Source organism: Myotis yumanensis, unplaced genomic scaffold (assembly GCF_028538775.1).
Source record: "Myotis yumanensis isolate MYYU_CA2020_CCGP unplaced genomic scaffold, mMyoYum1.0.hap1 SCAF_10, whole genome shotgun sequence".
NCBI lineage: Eukaryota > Metazoa > Chordata > Mammalia > Chiroptera > Vespertilionidae > Myotis > Myotis yumanensis.
Genome location: NW_027223761.1, coordinates 81,222,619 through 81,242,533, shown reverse-complemented (window position 1 = coordinate 81,242,533; position 19,915 = coordinate 81,222,619). Strand labels below are relative to the sequence as shown.

At 47.0% G+C, this 19,915-nt stretch overlaps 1 protein-coding gene across 3 annotated transcripts in view; it reads left to right on the top strand.

The window, feature by feature from the left end:
* The window catches only part of SIK3 (SIK family kinase 3), a 287,717-nt gene that overhangs the window by 137,887 nt on the left and 129,915 nt on the right, over positions 1-19,915 (top strand). For all 3 annotated transcript variants that reach the window (XM_070426105.1, XM_070426103.1, XM_070426104.1), the window contains exon 3: positions 2,901-2,964. In XM_070426105.1, coding sequence (XP_070282206.1) covers positions 2,901-2,964 — 64 coding nt within the window. The remainder of the gene's footprint in view (positions 1-2,900; positions 2,965-19,915) is intronic.

Here is a 19,915-nt window from a genome sequence, read left to right as displayed (position 1 = left end):
TAAACTAAAGTCCTGGTGCACAAAAATTTGTGCACTCGGTGGGGTCCCTCAGCCCGGCCTATGCCCTCTTGCAGTCTGGGACCCCTCAGAGGATGTCCACCTGCTGGCTTAGGCCTGCTCCCTGGGGGATTGGGCCCTAGCTGGCAGTCAGACATCCCTCTGGCAGCCCAGCAGCCCTCGGGGGATGTCCACTTGCCAGCTGGGAGCAGGCCTAAGCTGCAGTCGGACATCCTTAGCGCTGCTGAGGAGGCAGGAGAGGCTCCTGCCACCACTGCTGTACTGGCAGCTATCAGCCTGGCTTGTGGCTGAGCAGAGCTCCCCCTGTGGGAGCACACTCACCACCAGGGGGCAGCTCCTGCATTGAGCATCTGCCCCTGGTGGTCAGTGTGTGTCATAGTGACCAGTCATTCCCAGTCGTTCTGCTGCTAGGGTCAGTTTGCATATTACCCTTTTATTATATAGGACTAGAGGCCCGGTGCACAAAAATTTGTGCACTGGCGGGGGGGGAGGGTGGTATCTCTCAGCCCCACTTGTGCCCTCTCACTGTCTGGGACCCCTTGGGTGATAATGACCTGCTGGCTTAGGCCTGCTCCCGGGTGGCAGAGGGCAGGCCCAATCCCTAGGTGCCTGCCCCGCAGCCCCTGGTCGGGCTCAGAGCAGGGCCGATTGGGGAGTTGGGGAGCCGCCCCCTGTCATGCACAGAGCAGGGCGGATCAGGAGGTTGCGATGCCACCCTCAATCACGCTCAGGGTAGGGCCGATTGGGGGGTTGGGGCGCCGCCCCTTGTCACACTCAAGGCAGGGTCGATGGGGAGGTTGCGGCGCCACCCCGTCATGCACAGAGCAGGGCAGATCAGGGGGTTGTGGCGCCACCCCTGTCACATACAGAGCCGGCCGATCAGGGGGTTGGGGCGCTGCCCCCGTCACACACAGAGCAGGGCCGACCAAGGGGTTGGGGAGCTCCCCCCTGTCACCCACAGAACAGGACCAATCAGGGGGTTGGGGAGATCCTCCCTGCCATGCACAGAGCAGGGCGGATCAGGAAGTTTCGATGCCACCCTAAGTCACACTCAGGGTAGGGCCGATTGGGGGGTTGAGGCACCACCCCCTGTCACACTCAAGGCAGGGCCAATGGGGAGGTTGCGGCTCCACCCCATCACACACAGAGCAGGGCCCATGGGGCGTTGGGGCACTGCACCCTGTCACACACAGAGCAGGGCCGACCAGAGGGTTTCGGAGCTCCCCCCTATCAGGCACAGAGCAGGACCGATTAGGGGTTTGGGGTGCCTTTCCCTGTCATGAACAGAGCAGGGCGGATAGGGAGGTTGTGACCCCGCACTCTGTCACACACAGAGCCACAGGTCGATCAGGGGGTTTGGGCGCTGCCCCCTGTCACGCTACTCCAGGGGCCAGCAGGCCTCGCGGCTCCACTGATCCCAGTGCTGGGAGGCCTCGCGGCTCTGCTTGACACCGGGGCAGTGAGGCCTTGCTGCTCCGCTGATCCCGGTGCTCGGAGGCCTCGCAGCTCCGCTGATCCCGGGTTCGGGAGGCCTTGTGGCTCTGCTGATCCCAGGCCGGGAGGCCTCGCGGCTCCACTGATCCCGGTGCTGGGGGGCCTCGCTGCTCCACTGATCCTGGTGCTGGGAGGCCTTGCAGCTCCGCTGATCCCAGGCTGGGAGGCCTCGCGGCTCCGCTGATCCCGGTGCTGGGAGGCATATTACCCTTTTACTATATAGGATAGAGGCCTGGTGCACGGGTGGGGGCCTGCTGGTTTGCCCTGAAGGGTGTCCTGGATCAGGGTGGGGGTCCCCACTGGGGTGCCTGGCCAGCATGGATGAGGGGATGATGGCTGTTTGCAGCTGGTCACAGCCCCTTCAGGGTGGGAGTCCCCACTGGGGTGCCTGGCCAGCCTGGGTGAGGGGCTGAGGGCCCTTTTCAGGCTGGCGGGCGACTGAAGCTCCCAACCTCTCCTTTTTTTCTTTTTTTTAAATTCTGGGATTTATGTACCTTCTATGGCTGTCACTGGAGCTGAGAGCCGGCTTTAGCTCTGAGGCTCGGCTCCAGCTCTGAGACCTAGGCTGCTGAAAGCAGGTTTCTGGGCTTTGTTTACCTTCTGTATTTGAAACTTTGTTGCAACTCCAGCTCTGAGATCCTGGCTGACTGAAAGCAGGTTTCTGGGTTTTGTTTAGCTTCTATATTTGCAACATAGTTTCTTAGAGAGCAGGTGTGAGGCCGGCAGCGGCAGGCGGGGAACCTTGGCTTCCTCCGTCACTAGAGCAAGCAAGCCTCATGTTCGGTTCAAGCTGCCTGGCTGCCGGCCGCCATCTTGGCTGGCAGTTAATTTGCATATCGCCCTGATTAGCCCATGGGAAGGGTAGCGAAGTTACGGTTAATTACCATGTTTCTCTTTTATTAGATAGGATGGGCAGTGGGAAGGAAAGTTGTCATTTCTGTTTTTTTAAAAATAGCCAGATGTGTTTTCTGTGCAGTTTTTTAGTGATTCCCGTTGTTTTTCCTCAGGCTTTTGGTTTGCTTTAGTTAGATTTTGGGGGGAACATTTTGAGCTTCAAGTGATCAATGTTAAATGTGAAGTTTTGGGTTCAGAACCTTCTTTGCTTCTCAGTTTTGTGGTGTTTAAGAGATTATAGAGGCCTCACAGAACAACAAAAGAACTGTCTCCCAAGCAGTAAATATTACCTATTTTTAAGAACTTGGAGGAGTATTTATTTTCCCCTTTCTTCTTAGCATTTATATCTGTCCACTCCACCAATGTTTTAGTTTTCTTTAAGCAGTAATGGTTATTAATATTTCAAATGACAAAAGAGGAGTCATTAGTTTCTCTTGCTGTGATGTCAGCTGTCATTTGTGTCACTGTCTGTTACTTTCCTGCCTTTGCACCAGGTTATGGAGACAGAACGGATGATTTATCTGGTGACAGAATATGCTAGTGGAGGGGAAATATTTGGTAAGTACATTTATCACATTCTTTAAACAGTCATTGAGCACACTGTGTTGAACCTAAAATAGCTGCTCCATGCCTTGGTCAGTTGAGCAGCTGTCACTGGATGCTGACCCTGAGTGCTGTTATTTCCGATCAACCAAGTAATTTTAATGGTTTTTGATTCACCTATTTAAGTCTCTTACCACCTTCATTTCCTTAGCAAAAGTTTTTATTTATTTATTGTGTTGACAGCTGAGATTAAAGATCTCCAAGAACAAACATTCCTCTGAGCATGTGACTCAGGGCCTTTCCTATTGCCACAGTCTAATGGGCTTACCAAGAGTGACAGAACTCCCACGTGTGTGGGCCTCTGTTGTGTGAGAAAGAGGCACTTGGAGCAAGCAATCTCACCCTAATGTATTCTTCAAACTTTTAAAAACTAAGACATTAACTGTATTCCTTACCATTCGTTTAACAGTTCCCTTCATGATTCTTGTAATTTTGGAGGTTCTGTCTTCAGTAGCTATTTTCTTCCTCTCACACTTAGCACAATATCAAAATTAAGCAGGAGAATTTGTTACCAGGAAATCTGACTTTTCAAGTTGGTGAAAACAGACTCAAATTTTTTTATAACAGTAATAAATGGAGCCAATAAAATTGGAGACTAAACGTTCAAATCTGGATTGACATCTTTTTATGCCTAATTATTTTCATTTTAGCAAGTAACAACAGAGAAAAGCTCTTATATAATTTAGGTTTATCAAGTTTCTTTTTTTTTCAGTTTTGTTTTGGTCTAAATATGGATGTTAAGATATTTCTATTTTTTTAAAAAACAGCCATATTAGACGGCACTTACTAATTTAAAGTATATTTAAGAGTATGGAAGCATTTTTTAAAAATGTATTTTATTGATTTTTTACAGATAGGAAGGGAGAGGGATAGAGAGTTAGAAACATTGATGAGCCAGAAACATCCATCAGCTGCCTCCTGCACACCCCCTACTGGAGATGTGACTGCAGCCAAGGTACATGCCCTTGACCAGAATCGAACCTGGGACCCTTCAGTCCGCAGGCCGACGCTCTATCCACTGAGCCAAACCGGTTAGGGCTGGAAGCATTTTTAAAGTGGAATCATCTTATAAATGACAGGTCAACTGACTGTATGGAGTTTTTTTGTGTTAAACTTTCCCCACACAGATTATAATTTTGTGTTTAAGCATCACAGGATGAGTGTGAGCCCTTTTTAAAGGAGGTATCATGATTTCTTGATTTCTTAATAATATGTTTAATGGGCTTTGTACATGTGCTTTTGCACAATATTAATCTTGGGAGAAAGAGACCATGTCATCTTAGTGTTCATGATAAAATAACCAAACACAGTACAATTCAGATCTACTTTGCTCTTTAGGAAAACAGATTTTAAAAGTACAGAAAAGGTAACAGTCTCCTGGTCACACAGATTCTTTGTGGGAGTGTAGCTCAAGCCATGAGGAAACAGAATAGTACTTCTCATAATATTATTGTAAAATATTCAGATGGTGTATTACCCAAAGAAAACATTGTGACTGCAACAGGGATATAACTGTCTCATGAATTCTTATTTTTAAATGTATGTGTATACCAGATGGAAGATGGGCTTATTCAAGTACGTGAGCTGTGGAGGTAGTTAGACCCATTTCTGAATTAGATCACTGCCACCTTTTGCTGTTTTACTTTGAGCAAATTACTAAATGATTCTGGGACTCGGTATCATTTTCTACAAAAGTAAGATCTGTAATACCTGCTTCACAGTTGTGAAGGTGAAATGAGACGGCATATGTAGAGCCCTAGCACTCTGCTTCCTCCACCTCCATGTTGAAGAACAAATGGGAGGTTGACTTCTAGCGTGATAACAGGAGGAGCTCTGCTGACCTGCTCCCCAGTGAAAATGATTTATTTAAAAAAACAAAGAAGTCCCAGCCATTTAAAAACTCTAGATATGGTCATAAGGATGAACAGCAAACGAAGAAACTATTCAAGAACATCTCTAAAAATTTGGCAAGCAATGAGAGAGTCTGGGTATTTTAATCTTCACTTGAGGATTTTTTTTTTTTGAATTGGGAGAGAGAGAGAGAGAGAGAGAGAGAGAGAGAAACATTGATCAGCTGCCCTCTCTTGGTAATAGAATATGCATCATTTAGATACAGGACAATGCCCCAACCGACTGATCCACGTGGCCAAGGCAAGAGTCTGGGTTTTTAAATCGGTACTGCTCTCTCTTTCCCTCTCGCCAGCTCAGCAAGATAGAGCTGCAACTGAAGGCTACTCTAGTTAGAATATAATCCCCCACTCGCACTCCTCCAATTTAAGACTAACAGCTTTCTTCCCAGAGGGCTAGGACATCAGCATTTCTCATCCTTCCTCCAGCTAGCTACCTGTTGCTGCTGCTAGTAAATCCTGGGTGAATGCAGCTGAAATGTGGGGACTCCCTTTTTCCACCCTGCCCTTCCTTATGGAGTTTGGGTGTGCTAAGAATACTGGGGCCCAGATCACTCTTGCCTCAAGTTGTAAATCAGTGGTTCTATCCTAATAGAGGCAAGCTGAGAAGATCTCAGGCCACATCCCTTCTTCCTCTATTGAGCTCTGAGCTCCTCCAGTGGAGTGTCAATCATAGGACTTTACCACTATCCCCACACCTAGCTTCAGACCTGGGCTCAGAATTTGCCAGAAGGAGAAATGGATTGTAAAACAGCTCATAATTTCTTCAAGGAAGTGATTTTATTTGTTTCAAAGAATGAAGCTCAAGCTTGAAGACCCTCACAAGAAGAGTGGAGATTGTGGTAAAAGGCATTTAAGAGAATTTTCAAGAGGCAGGCTACACTGTAGGACAGCTAGTTTGCAGGAGAGAATCAGAGAAGAAGCATAGAGACTTACTGATGTCAGAACACAAATCAAACACTGATTTCAGAAACGATTGCTTCAAAGGCACCTGCATTTGATTGGATTGTTTGTAGAACAGTTTACTTTCCAGGGCCTTCTTGAAAACAGTAGAGCACCGAGCCAGCAATTATTGGAGTTTAGCACTTGGGTGTAGTCAAGGATAGACAGGAAGAGAGCCCTATCCAAACCATGGTGATCCAGTGATCTGAGGGTAACTGTGGAGACACCACAGCTGTGCCTTCCTGAGGAACAGCATCCATCATAAGATGAACATAATGTATGGGAATAAACTTCACTAAAATACTCCAACCAGTCACTAAACAAACAAGCTATAGCAATAACATGTCCAGAAGGTTTGCGGTGTACCAGTACCCAGAGGCACTACAATGTATTATCTGAAACTAGAGGCCTGATGCATGAAGATTTGTGCAAGAATAGTCCTTCCTTCCCCTGGGTGCTGGCACCGCCTTCGCTCTGGATGGAGCTGCCTTTCTGCCTTTGCTCTGGGCTGGAGCTGCCTTCTGCCTTCGCGCGGTGCCCAGAGGCCCGGAACAGCCAGGGTGGGGCGGAATGCCTGTGTTGTTGCCATGGCGATGATGCAAGCATCCTGGTCTGACTGCCGCCATCTTTGTTATGCCAGTTTGCATATTTCCTCCTTATTGGCTGTGGGCGCCCCCATCTTTGTCGTGAAGGAACAGTCACTTTGCATATTCCGTCTTTATTAGGATAACTAGAGGCCCGGTGCACAAAAATTTGTGTACTCGGGTGGGGGGGGGGGGCGTCCCTCAGCCCGGCCTGTGCCCTCTTGCAGTCTGGGACCCCTCGGGAGATAACGACCTGCTGGCTTAGGCCTGCTCCCGGGTGGCAGAGGGCAGGCCCAATTCCTAGGTGCAGCCCCTGGTTGGGCTCAGAGCAGGGCCGATTGGGGAGTTGGGGAGCCGCCCCCTGTCATGCACAGAGCAGGGCGGATCGGGAGGTTGCGATGCCACCCTCAGTCACGCTAAGGGTAGGGTCTATTGGGGGGTTGGGACACCACCCCCGTCACACTCAAGGCAGGGTCGATGGGGAGGTTGCGGCACCACCCCCTGTCATGCACAGAGCAGGGCCAATCAGGGGGTTGGGGCTCCGTACCGTCACGCACAGAGCATGGTCAATCAGGGGGTTGGGGAGCTCCCTCCTGTCATGCACAGAGCAGGGCCCATCAGGGGGTTGAGGAGCTTCCCCCTGTCACTCACAGAGTAGGGCCGATAGGGGAGTTGGGGCACCGCCCCCTGTCACACACAGAGCAGGGCGTATCATGGGGTTGGGGCGCCGCCCTCTATCACCCACAGAGCAGGGCCGATCAGGGGTTAGGGCGCTGCCACTGTCACACTCAGGGCAGGGCCGATCAGGGGGTTGGGGCGCCCCACCCTGTCACAGAGCCGCAGGGCGATTAGGGCGTTGGGGCGCCTTCCCCTGTCACGAACAGAGCAGGGCTGATGGGGAGGTTATGGCCCCGCCCCCTGTCACACACAGAGCTGCAGGGCGATCAGGGGGTTGGGGCGCCGCACCCTGTCACACACAGAGCCGCAGGGCGATCAGGGGGTTGGGGAGCTCCCCCCTATCAAGCACAGAGCAGGGCTGATCAGGGGGTTGGGGCGCCTTCCCCTGTCATGAACAGAGCAGGGCCGATGGGGAGGTTATGGCCCACCCTCTGTCACACACAGAGCCGCAGGGCGATCAGGGGGTTTGTGCGCTGCCCCCTGTCACGCTGATCCCGGTGCCGGGAGGCCTCGCGGCTTCGCTGATCCCGGTGCTGGGAGGCATATTACCCTTTTACTATATAGGATAAAGGCCTGGTGCATGGGTGGGGCTGGCTGGTTTGCCCTGAAGGGTGTCCTGGATCAGGGTGGGGGTCCCCACTGGGGTGCCTGGCCAGCATGGATGAGGGGATGATGGCTGTTTGCAGCTGGTCACAGCCCCTTCAGGGTGGGGGTCCCCACTGGGGTGCCTGGCCAGTCTGGTTGAGGGGCTGATGGCTGTTTTCAGGCTGGCAGGTGACTGAAGCTCCCAACCGCTCCTTTTTTTCTTTTATTCTGGGCCAGCTTTAGCTCTGGCTCCAGCTCTGAGGTCTCTGCTGCTGAAAGCAGGTATCTGGTTTGTTTGGGTTCTATAATCGAAACACTGTGTCAGCTCCAGCTCTGAGATCCCGGCTGGCTGAAAGCGGGTTTCTGGGGTTTTGTTTAGCTTCTATATTTGTTTAAATGTTTCAAACTGCAAGCTCAGAGGCCGGCAGCGGCAGGCGGGGAACGTTGGAGTCCTCTGTCACTGAAGCAAGCAAGCCTCATGTTCGGTTCAAGCTGCCTGGCTGCCAGCCACCATCTTGGCTGGCAGTTAATTTGCATATCGCCCTGATTAGCCAATGGGAAGGGTAGCGAAGTTACGGTTAATTACCATGTTTCTCTTTTATTAGATAGGATGGGCAGTGGGAAGGAAAGTTGTCATTTCTGTTTTTTAAAAAAATAGCCAGATGTGTTTTCTGTGCAGTTTTTTAGTGATTCCCATTGTTTTTGGGGATGTACGCTAATTACCATGTTTCTCTTTTATTAGATAGGATAAGAAAAACTACCAGGCATGCACAGAAACATGAAAGTGTGCTTCATGCACTAGACAAAAAGCATGGCACAGAAACTGACTGTAAGAGAGACCAGATGTCAGATTTATCAGAGAAAGACTTTAAAGCCTTTCTGATATGTTCACAGAAACAAAGAATCTCACAGTTAAAGTAGTAAATGATGTTACGATGACTGCCATATAAAATAGAGAATATATATATATATATATATATTTTAAATATATTTTATTGATTTTTTTACAGAGAGGAAGGGAGAGAGATAGAGAGTTAGAAACATCGATGAAAGAGAAACATTGATCAGCTGCCTCCTGCACATCTCCTACTGGGGATGTGCCCACAACCCAGGTACATGCCCTTGACCGGAATCGAACCTGGGACCTTTCAGTCTGCAGGCTGACGCTCTTTCCACTGAGCCAAACCCGTTTCGGCAAAAATAGAGAATATTAATGAAGAGATAGAAATTATTTTTAAAAGACCAAGTGGAAATGACCCATTCAGCTACCCTGTGTCTTTTTATTAGAGCAGTTAATCATTTACATTTACGACTATTATTGATAGGAACTTATTTATTGCCATTTTATTCTTTATGCCTATGTTTCTCTCTCTATTTCTTATTACAGAAGTCATTTTAACATTTCTTGCAATGCTGGTTTGGTGGTGATAAACTCCTTTAGCCTTTTTTTCTTTTGTTTGGGAAGCTTTTTATTTTACCATCTATTTTTTAAATATATATTTTTAAATTGATTTCAGAAAGGAAAGGAGAGGAAGAGAGAGGTAGAAACATCAGTGATGAGAGAGAATCACTGGTCAGCCATCTCCAGCATGCCTCCACCAGGGTCTGAGCTCGCAACCTGGGCATGTGCCCCGACCAGGAATCGAGCTGTGACCTCATACTTCATAGGTCATTGCTCAACCACTGAGCCACACCTGCTGAGCTCACCATCTATTTTGAATGATAGCCTTGCTGAAGAGAATAGTTTGGGTTCCAGATCCTTGCTTTTCATTTATTTGACTACTTCATGCCATTCCCTTCTTGCCAATAGCGTTTCAGATGAAAAATCAGCTGACAGCCTTATGGGAGGTCCTTTGTAGGTAATTGCTTTTCTCTTGCTGCTTTTAAAATTCTCTCTTTGTCTTTAATTTTTGGCATTTTAATTATGACGTGTCTTGGCGTGGGCCTCTTTGAGTTCTTTTTGCTGGGACTGAGCTTTCTGAACTTGTGTGCCTTTTCCTTCACTAGGTTAGGGAAGTTTACTGCCATTATTTCTTCAATCCCTTGCTCACTTTCTTCTCCTTCTAGCTTTTTTAGGATGTTTGTTACATTTCATGGTGTCCCACACTCGCTCAAATTGTCCTGTTTTTTAATTGTTTTTTTTTTTTTTTTTTAATTTTTTTTCTACCCTGTCTTCTAATTTGCTGATCCGATCCTTGGCTTTCTCTAATCTGCTTTATATTCTTTTCAGTGTATTCTTTATCTCTGGTATGTTATTCTTCATTTCTGACTGGTATTTCATAGCTTCTATATCTTTATTCATGGTATTAAACATCCTTATAATCATTACTCTGAACTCTATATCTGGTAAATTGCTTATCTCCATTTCATTTAGCTCTTCTGGAGAATTCTTTTATTCTTTCACGTGAGATTTGTTTCTTTGCCTCCCCATTTTGGCTGTCTGTTTGGGCTTGTTCCTATGTATTAGGTAGACCTACTACAACCCCCAGTCTTTTGGAGGGTCTCTGGTGCAGGCCAATGTCAGACACTGTTTGTAACTGGCCCCGAGTACGCTGGTTGGAGCTATCAGTGCTCCACACCTTGTGGCTCCTTCTGCTGGGGCTGGGTGCCTTTGGAAAGTACCAAGATGTGCACCAAGGTCTGCTTTCCTAGCCTCTGGTCCAGAAGCAGATCAGGCAAAGACTCAAAGCACCCAGTTATCCACCTCTGCCAGCAGGCTGATTGTTATTCTCAGTCTCTTAATGAGCTGCAGGCTGTAGACCACAGCAGGGAGTAAACTCCACAGGGTGGTGCCAGAGGTTTTCAAATGGGTGGGACATTTGCCCCCACCCCCCAGCTAAAGCTGCCTGGAGGAGAAAGATGTTCTCTGCAGTATGGGGAAATAACTTAGCACAGGGATCCAGGCTGCTGTCCTCTGAGCTCTACCCCCAGAGCCACCAACCCCCCCCCCCCCCCCCCCGATTCTCCTCACACAGTTCTAGCCCACCCTGTCCTTCCTCTGCTCAAGGTGAATGGCTGCACATGAAATTTTGTGCATTGGCCTTTGAAGAAGGTACCTGTATTTCCAGCCATCTGTCCTAGTGGACAGAAACCCTGCTGCTTTTCACAGCCAGATGTTATATGAGCACCTTTTCCAGTTCTGGTCCTCTGGACTAGGTAGCCCAGCTTGGGATTTAGACCCCAGCCTTCTCCGGGCGAACCCCCTCCAGCTGAGATATCTCTCTGGAACTTTGGCTGCTGCCAGAGGTAGCCTGGCTAGCCCTCTGGCACCTCTGCACTTCCTACCCTTCTTGATGTGTCCTCCTCTTTACATCCTTGCTTGTAAGGGTTCTTTCCAGCTGGTCTTAAGTTGGTTATTCAGGATGATTTTTCTATACTTTAGTTGTAATTCCAGTTTGATCCTGGGAGAATGTCAGTGTACCTTTCATTTAATTTGCTGCCATCTTGGAATCTACAAAATGGAAATTAGAATTGAAAAATAAAGTAATAAAAATATTCATTAAAGAGGCTTAACTATAGACAGGAGAAACCAAGATGGCGGCATAAGTAAACACCGGAAATTGCTGCCTCACACAACCACTTCAAAAATACAACTAAAAGACAAAACGGACATCATCCAGAACCACAGGAAGGCTGGCTGAGTGGAAATTCTACAACTAGAAGGAAAGAGAAAAGCACACTGAGACTCAGAGGAGGTGCAGTGTGGAAGTAAAGTGCAGAGGTACGGAGGCGCACTTGGAAAGGGCTGGCAACTGAGGACACGGTTGTCTTTTTCAATCCGGAGGGAGTCTCAAGCTCCTGACTGCTCTAAACTCCAGTTTCTGTTGAGTCTCTGGGGACCCAGACTCATACAGGAGAAACTGGACTGTCTGGCATCAGTTGGACCTCGAGGGCGGCTTTCTCTCTGAGGTGCTTGCAGCGATTATCGGGACACTGAGACACGGGACCTCTTAGGGTAGGACTGAGGATCAGCCATAGCTGTTTGGTCCACCCTGTTGATGCCCTGAGACCTCGCCCCGCCCAAGCTGTGCACAGAGGCTTTTGCATATGAAAGGCCTGGCCCTTTGCAATCTGAAAATTACCTAACAAACTGCAGCTGGGTCAGAGAGATCCAGAACTTCCAAGAGAAGGCCCAAGGCCCCACAGCAGCTTGCATTGCTTCACAGCTGGGCCTCATCTGGGCACCTCCAAACCCCAAACAAAGAAGAGGAATCTGCAGATCTCTCCGTAGCTCCTGCTGGGTAGCCTCAGGCAGAGGCTAAATTAGCACCTCCTTAGAGATCCAAGAGCCAGTGTACCCAGTGGTCAGAGTAGGACCATCCAGATTACAACTCCTCAGATCCATAAGGGACACACTCAGGGGGCAGACTCAGTGAGCACCAAAGCCCCACTGAAGCAAGTCTTGCCCCAGAAGGGTGTCTCCAGCACAGAAGTTCTCCCACTGTAGACACAGCTGATTCTCACAGCCAATTGGCCTGGAGGTCAGATCCTCCCAGTGATACCTACAACAATTAAGGCTTAACTACAATAAGACTGTGCACACAGCCCACAAAGAGTGCACCAAGAGTGTCCACCTCAGGTAATTGGGGAGGCTGAGCCACTGGGCCCTATAGGACACCTAGCACACAAAGCCACTCTATCAACACAGGGAAGCAGCCAAAATGTGGAGACAAAGAAACAGGTCACAAATGACAGAAATGGAGGAAAGCAAACTACTGGATGTAGAGTTCAAAACCACGGTTATAAGGTTTTTCAAGAATTTTCTAGAAACCGCCGATAAATTTAATGAGACCCTTAATAAATCTAGTGAGACCCTCGAGGATATGAAAAAGGACCAACTAGAAATTAAGCATACACTGACTGAAATAAAGAATATTATACAGAGTTCCAACAGCAGACTAGAGGATTGCAAGAATCAAGTCAAAGATTTGAAATACGAAGAAGCAAAAAATACCCAACCAGAAAAGCAAAAAGAAAAAAGAATCCAAAAATATGAAGATAGTGTAAGGAGCCTCTGGGACAACTTCAAGCATACCAACATCCAAATTATAGGGGTGCCAGAAGAAGAGAGAGAGCAAGATATTGAAAACCTATTTGAAGAAATAATGACAGAAAACTTCCCCTACCTGGTGAAAGAAATAGACTTCCAAGTCCAGGAAGCACAGAGAACCCCAAACAAAAGGAATCCAAAGAGGACCACCCCAAGACACATCATAATTAAAATGCCAAGATCAAAAGACAAAGAGAGAATCTTAAAAGCAGCAAGAGAAAGAAAGTCAGTTACCTACAAGGGAGTACCCATACGACTGTCAGCTGATTTCTCAACAGAAACTTTGCAGGCCAGAAGGGACTGGCAAGAAATATTCAAAGTGATGAATACCAAGAACCTACAACCAAGATTCCTTTATCCAGCAAAGCTATCATTCATAATTGAAGGTCAGATAAAGAGCTTCACAGATAAGGAAAAGCTAAAGGAGTTCATCACCACCAAACCAGTATTATATGAAATGCTGAAAGGTATCCTTTAAGAAGAGGAAGAATAAGAAAAAGGTAAAGGTACAAATTACAAACAAGTACACATCTATCAACAAGTTAATCTAAAAATCAAGTGAATAAATAATCTGATGAACAGAATAAACTGGTGATTATAATAGAATCAGGGGCATAGAAAGGGAGTGGACTGACTATTCTTGCGGGGGGGAATGGGTGTGGGGGGTGCGGGAAGAGACTGGACAAAAATCGTACACGTATGGATGAGGACGGGGGGGGGGGGGGGTGGGTAAGGGCAAAGGATGGCGTGGGGACCGGGTGGAGGGGAGCTATGGGGGGAAAAAGGAACAACTGTATTAATCTGAATAATAAAGATTTAATTTTTAAAAAAAGAAACGGATTCAGCATAAAAAAAGAGGCTTAACTATAGATTTGAACTGAAAGAAGCAAAAGAAGTGATTTTATAGATAGATTGATAGACATTATGCAAATTGAAGAGCAAAGATAAAAAAATTAAGAACAATGAATAGAGCCTCAGATAAATGAGAGAGAGACAGAGATAGCAGAGAAACTTCCACAAATTTATTGAAAAACAATAATCTACATGTCTAGGAAGTTCAACAAAATCCAAGTAGGATTAATTGCGAAGAGATCCACAAACAGAAACATCGTAGTATGAATCTACACTAATAAAAGAGAAACATGGTAATTGGCATACGACCGCTACCCTTCCCATTGGCTAATCAGCATATCCTTATGCAAATTAACTGTCAGCCAAGATGGCGGCTGGCAGCCATGTACTGAAGCGAGCAGGGAGGCTTGCTTCCTCCAGGAACTGCAGACTCCAACGTTCCCCGCCTCACTTGCCCGGCCTCTCAACTGCAACTCTAAGCAACTATTACTATGTTGCAAATAAGAAGCTAAACAAAACGGCTTTCAATCAGCCACGGACCGCAACATTGTATCCATGTTTTCAGCAGCGAGGCCTCAGAGCTAAAGCTGGCCCAGAATAAAAAAAAAATAAAAGAAAACAAGGAGCGGTTGGGAGCTTTTAGTCAACTGCCAGCGGGAAAACAGCCCTCAGCCCCTCAGCCAGCCTGGCCAGGCACCCCAGTGGGGACCCCCACCCTGATCCAGGACACCCTTCAGGGCAAACCAGCCAGCCCCTACCTGTGCACCAGGCCTCTATTCTATATAGTAAAAGGGTAATATGCCTCCCGGCACCGGGATCAGCTGCACAGCAAGGCTCCCTGCACCAGGATCAGCATGACAGGGGGCAGCGCCCAAACTCCCTGATCAGCCCTGCTCTGTGCCTGATAGGGAGGAGCTCCCCAATTCCCCAATTGCCCTGCGGCTCTGTGTGTGACAGGGTGCAGTGCCCTAACCCCCCGCCCCCCCCATGGGCCCTGCTCTGTGTGTGACAGGGTAGAACCATAACCTCTCCATCGGCCCTGCCCCGAGTGTGACAGTGGCGATGCCCCAACCCCCTGATCAGCCCTGCTCTGTGAGTGATAGAGGGTGGCGCCCCAACCCCCCTCCACGGGCCTTGCTCTGTGTGTGACAGGGTAGAGCCATAACCTCCCCATTGGCCCTGCCCTGAGTGTGACAGGGTGCAGCGCCCCAACCCCTTGATCCGCCCTGCTCTGTGTGTGACAGGGGGCGGTGCCCCAGCTCCCCTATCGGCCCTACTCTGTGAGTGACAGCGGGGAGCTCCTCAACCCCCTGATGGGCCCTGCTCTGTTAGTGACAGGGGGCAGTGCCCCAACCCCCTGATGGGCCCTGCTCTGTGAGTGACAGGGAGCAGCACCCCAACCCCCTGATTGGCCCTGCTCTGTGAGTGACAGGGGGCAGCGCCCCAACCCCCTGATCGGCCCTGCTCTGTGCGTGACGGGGTGGCACCGCAACCTCCCCATTGACCCTGCCTTGAGTGTAACAGGGGGCGGTGCCCCAACCCCCCAATCAGTCTACCCTGAGCGTGGCTGAGGGTGGCATTGCAACCTCCTGATCCGCCCTGCTCTGTGCATGACGGGGCGGTGCCCCAACTCCCCAATTGGCCCTGCTCTGAGCCTGATCAGGGGCTGCACTTAGGGATTGGGCCTGCCCTCTGCCACCCGGGAGCAGGCTTAAGCCAGCAGGTCGTTATCTCCCGGGGGGTCCCAGACTGTGAGAGGGCACAGGCCGGGCTGGGGGACCCCCCCCCCCGCCCCGCCCCGCCGCCAGTGCACAAATTTTTGTGCACCGGGCCTCTAGTAGTGAAATAAAAAACAAGGAGAAAGTATTGAAAGCATCAAGAGAAAAATGATGTGTCACTTAACAGAAACCCATTCAGATTAACAGCATATTTTTCACCCGAAACAACAAAGGCCAGAAGGCTATAGGATAAAACTTGTAAAGAGCTCCAAGCTCCCTCAGCCCCCCAAAAATAAAACCTGTTAACCAAAATCCTATGTCAACCCACGAATATGGGTCATGGTTAGAACATTGGCCTGTGGACTGAAGGGTCCTGGTTCCATTCTGGTCAAGGACACATACCTCGGTTGCAGGTTCCTCCCCGGCCAGGGACCTGGTCATGGCATGTACAGGAGGCAACTAATCAATATGTTTCTCTCACATTGATGTTTTTCTCTGTCTTTCCCTCTCTCTTTCACTCTCTAAAAATCAATGGAAAAATATCCTTGGGTGAGGATTTAAAAAAAAGAAAGAAATTGAAATGCAGACTTCTGGTCAAGATAGCAGCAAATGTAAATGCAGTACTGACCTTCTCCCACAATCACATCAAAACTACAACTAACCTAGCTGTTGTGGCTCAGGGGTTGAGCGTCAACCCATGAACGTGGGTCATGGTTTGATTCCTGATCAGGGCACATGCCTGGGTTGTGGGCTTGATCCCCAGTGTGAGGCATGCAGGAGGCAGCTGATTGATGATTATCTCTCGTCATTGATGTTTCTGTCGCCTGCCCTGAAATAAATAAAAATATATTTTAAAAAAACAGCAACTAGTCTACACAACAATCATCATTCTGAACCACCTGAAATATGGATGAATGGAAGTCCTACAACTAAGGAATTAAAGAAGCCACATTGAGGCTGGTGGGAGTCAGAGATGTGGAACATGCTGGTCCCATACCCACTGTGGCAGATAAAAATTGGGAGGTATATCTTGCCTGCAGAGTTCCCGCCTGAAGAGTGAGGGGTCCCACTCCCACATCAGGCTCCCCGTCCTGGGGTTCCAGTGCTAGGAAGAGAAGCCCCTATAACTTCTTGCTGTAAAGACCTGCAAGGATGGTAGCTGAATGAGATGGAGACAGCTGGTTCTCTAGGCAGTTCCTCTTAAAGGGCCCTTGCCTGGGAGACATACCAGTTCTACCTAATACATAGCCAGAAACACGGGGAAGCTGCCAGAATGAGAAGACAAAGAAACATGTCCCAACTGAAAGAATAGAACAAATGCCAGAAAAAAAAAATAGGAGACAAGCAGTCTTTTACCAGACGCAGAGTTCAAAACACTGGTTATAAAGATGCTCATTGAACGTAGTGAGAACTTCAACAGTATACAAAAGGACCACTTGAAATGAAGAATAATTTACAGGGGAGTAGAGAAAGCCAAGAATCAAATCAGCAATTTGGAACATAACAAAGCAAAAAGCATCCAATTAGAACATCAAAAAGAAAAAGGAATTTTTAAAAATGGGGATAACATAAGGAGCCTCTGGGACAACTTCAAGCCTACCAACATTTTCATCATGTGGGTGCCTGAGGCAGAAAAGAGAGAGCTAGAAATTGAAAATCTATTTGAGAAAATGACAGAAATCTTCCCTAACCTGGTGAAGGAAATAAGCTTACAAGTCCAGACAGCACAGAGAGTCCCCAACAAGATGAACGCAAAGAGGCCAGCACCAAGACACATCATAATTAAAATGCCAAAAGGTAAAGACAAAGAGAGACTCTTAACAGCAGCAAGAAAAAAGCAGTTAGTTACCTACAAGAGAGCTCCCATAATAGTGTCAGCTGAGCACTGGCTGGGTAGCTCAGTTGATTAGAATATTTTCCTGACATGCCAACATCTGGGTGCAAACAAGAATTGACCAATTAATGCAGAAATAAGTATAAAAACAATTAATGTTTCTTTTCCTCTCAAATCAATAAATTAAAAATAATTTTTCTTTTTTTTTAAAGACTGTCAATTTCTTTTCTTTTTTTTTTTTTTTAAATATATTTTATTGATTTTTTACAGAGAGGAAGGGAGAGAGATAGAGAGCTAGAAACATCGATGGGAGAGAAACATCGATCAGCCGCCTCCTGCACATCTCCTACTGGGGATGTGCCCGCAACCCAGGTACATGCCCTTGACCGGAATCGAACCCGGGACCTTTCAGTCTGCAGGCCGACGCTCTATCCACTGAGCCAAACCGGTTTCGGCATAAAGACTGTCAATTTCTTAACAGAAACTTTGCACGCCAGCAGGGATTGGCCTGTGGGGATCGGGCTGAAACCAGCAGTCCAACATCCCCTGAGGGGTCCCAGGTTGCGAGAGGGTGCAGGCCAGGCCGAGGGACCCCACTGGTGCACAATCGGGGCTGGGGAGGGACTGTGGTAGGGTTCCAGGCCGTGTCTAGCCTGTCTCTCCCAGTCCCGATCAGCTGGACCCCAGCAGCAAGCTAACCTACAGGTTGGAGTGTCTGCCCCCTGGTGGTCAGTGTGCATTATAGCGACTGGTTGACCGGTCGGACACTTAGCGCATATTAGGCTTTTATTATATAGGATTATTTAATGGGTTCTCTCTGCCACTAGACAACAAACTCAGCAAGTTTAGGAACTATGTTTGCTTTTGCTCACCATTGTATTCTTATTTCTCTTCTTGCTTTCTAGTTTATACTGTGGATTCAAATATTTACTGAGGGAAATGATGTGTAACTGTTAGTTGAATGAATGAGTGAATAAATGAGTGAACCAATTGTGTAAAAAAATTGAATTTCATCTTAAGCATTGCTGTATGAGGAAGAATTGATATAGAACATACCAAGACCAGTTAGGAAGCTGTCTAGTAAAATTTGAGAATGAGGAGATTTTTTGTTTTTCTTTCAGGCTCTTTTTAAATTTTTATTGAGCTATTGGAGTGACATTGGTTAATAACATTATCTAGGTTTCTAATGTAGAGCTCTGTAAGATATCAGCTGTATATTGTGTTGTGTGTTCTCCACCCAAAGAGAATGATGAGCTATTGAAGTAAGATGGTACCTTCATCTATTTCATTTTACCTTCATAGTAATCTTGTATTGTAGATATTTTCATCATCATTTTACAGACAAAGAAACTGACGTTCAAGGAGGCTAAATAATCTGCCTAAGGTTGTGTAATTAACTAGTGATGGAGCTGAGATTTAACTCAAGGACTATCCAGCTCCAGAGCACATATTCTTTCCTGTTCACTGTTCTGTTCTTCCATATAAAAGGACTTCAATGAAGTGTTTCTGGGAGGACTTTTGATTATAAATATGAGCCAACTTTCTGTTTTGGAAATTTAGGTCATGGGGCATAGCAGCAAAACAATCTTAAATTGAAGTATTTTTTATCCTCCTATTAATAAACCCCCACTGAAAGAGAGGTTGAGCCTTAGCCATTTTGTGTCATTGAATAGAGTGTCTACCTGCAGACTAAAGGGTCCTGGGTTCAATTCTGGTCAAGGGCACATATTGGTAGCAGGCTCGATCCCTGGCCCTGGTCAGGGTGTGTGCAGGAGGCAACCAATCGATGTTTCTCTCTGTTTCTCCCTCTCCCTTCCACTCTCTAAAAATCAGTGGGAAAATATCCTTGAGTGAGGATTAACAACAACAACAAAAAATGAAAGAGAGGGTGAGACATTTTCTTGGAAGAGTTGTTACTACTGTGAGATGGAAGCACAGACAATGGCTTGATTACAGAACTAATAGTTAGAAATTTGCATTTTCTCTTCTTATATAATGACGACTCCAGCTTCTCCCCTCAAGGCTTTTTATTTCATCATTGCTTATGAAAAAGAATTGGCCAATTTTCCTAAAATTTTAGATAATTAAGCATATCAGTGGTTTACTAAACTTTTTGAAAGTTACAGTACTAGTTAAAGGAGAAAATGAGTAAGGGTATGAAGATGATTTTTAGATCTTTGACCCTGTTATTGGGTGAGTGGTAGTGTCATTTACTGAGATAGAGAATACTAGGGTTAAAAACTGTGTTGTTTTTTACATAATTAAGTTTGAGGCACCAGTTAGGTAAAAGTCCATTAAGTAATTAGCTCTATTAATCCCGAAATCAGGAATAAGATAGAGCCTAGGATTCTGTTTCCATTAGCAGATGTGGTCATCAAAATGGGATAATGCGGAAAATAGGTTTAAAGATGAAACCCTTAGTACTATAAGTAATTAAATTGAAAGTGAGGCCGTGAAGTATATGAAAAAGCTGCTGCTGATAAAGTAAGATTGTGATAAAGGAAAATGGGAATTTCAAAATGGAGCAGGGGTAAGTGCTCTGGAAAAGTCAAATATAATAAGGACTGAAAGGGAGCCACCATCTTGATGACAATGCTGTTCTCAGTGCTCTTCAAGGGACTGTCTTACTGGTGTAACGAAAATAGTCACATGCAGTGGCTAAAGTGTGAGTGCATAGTGAGGAAAGGGAAACAGATGTTACCAGTGTTTTCTAAACTTCATCATATAACATACTAACAATACATTTTAAATTGCTT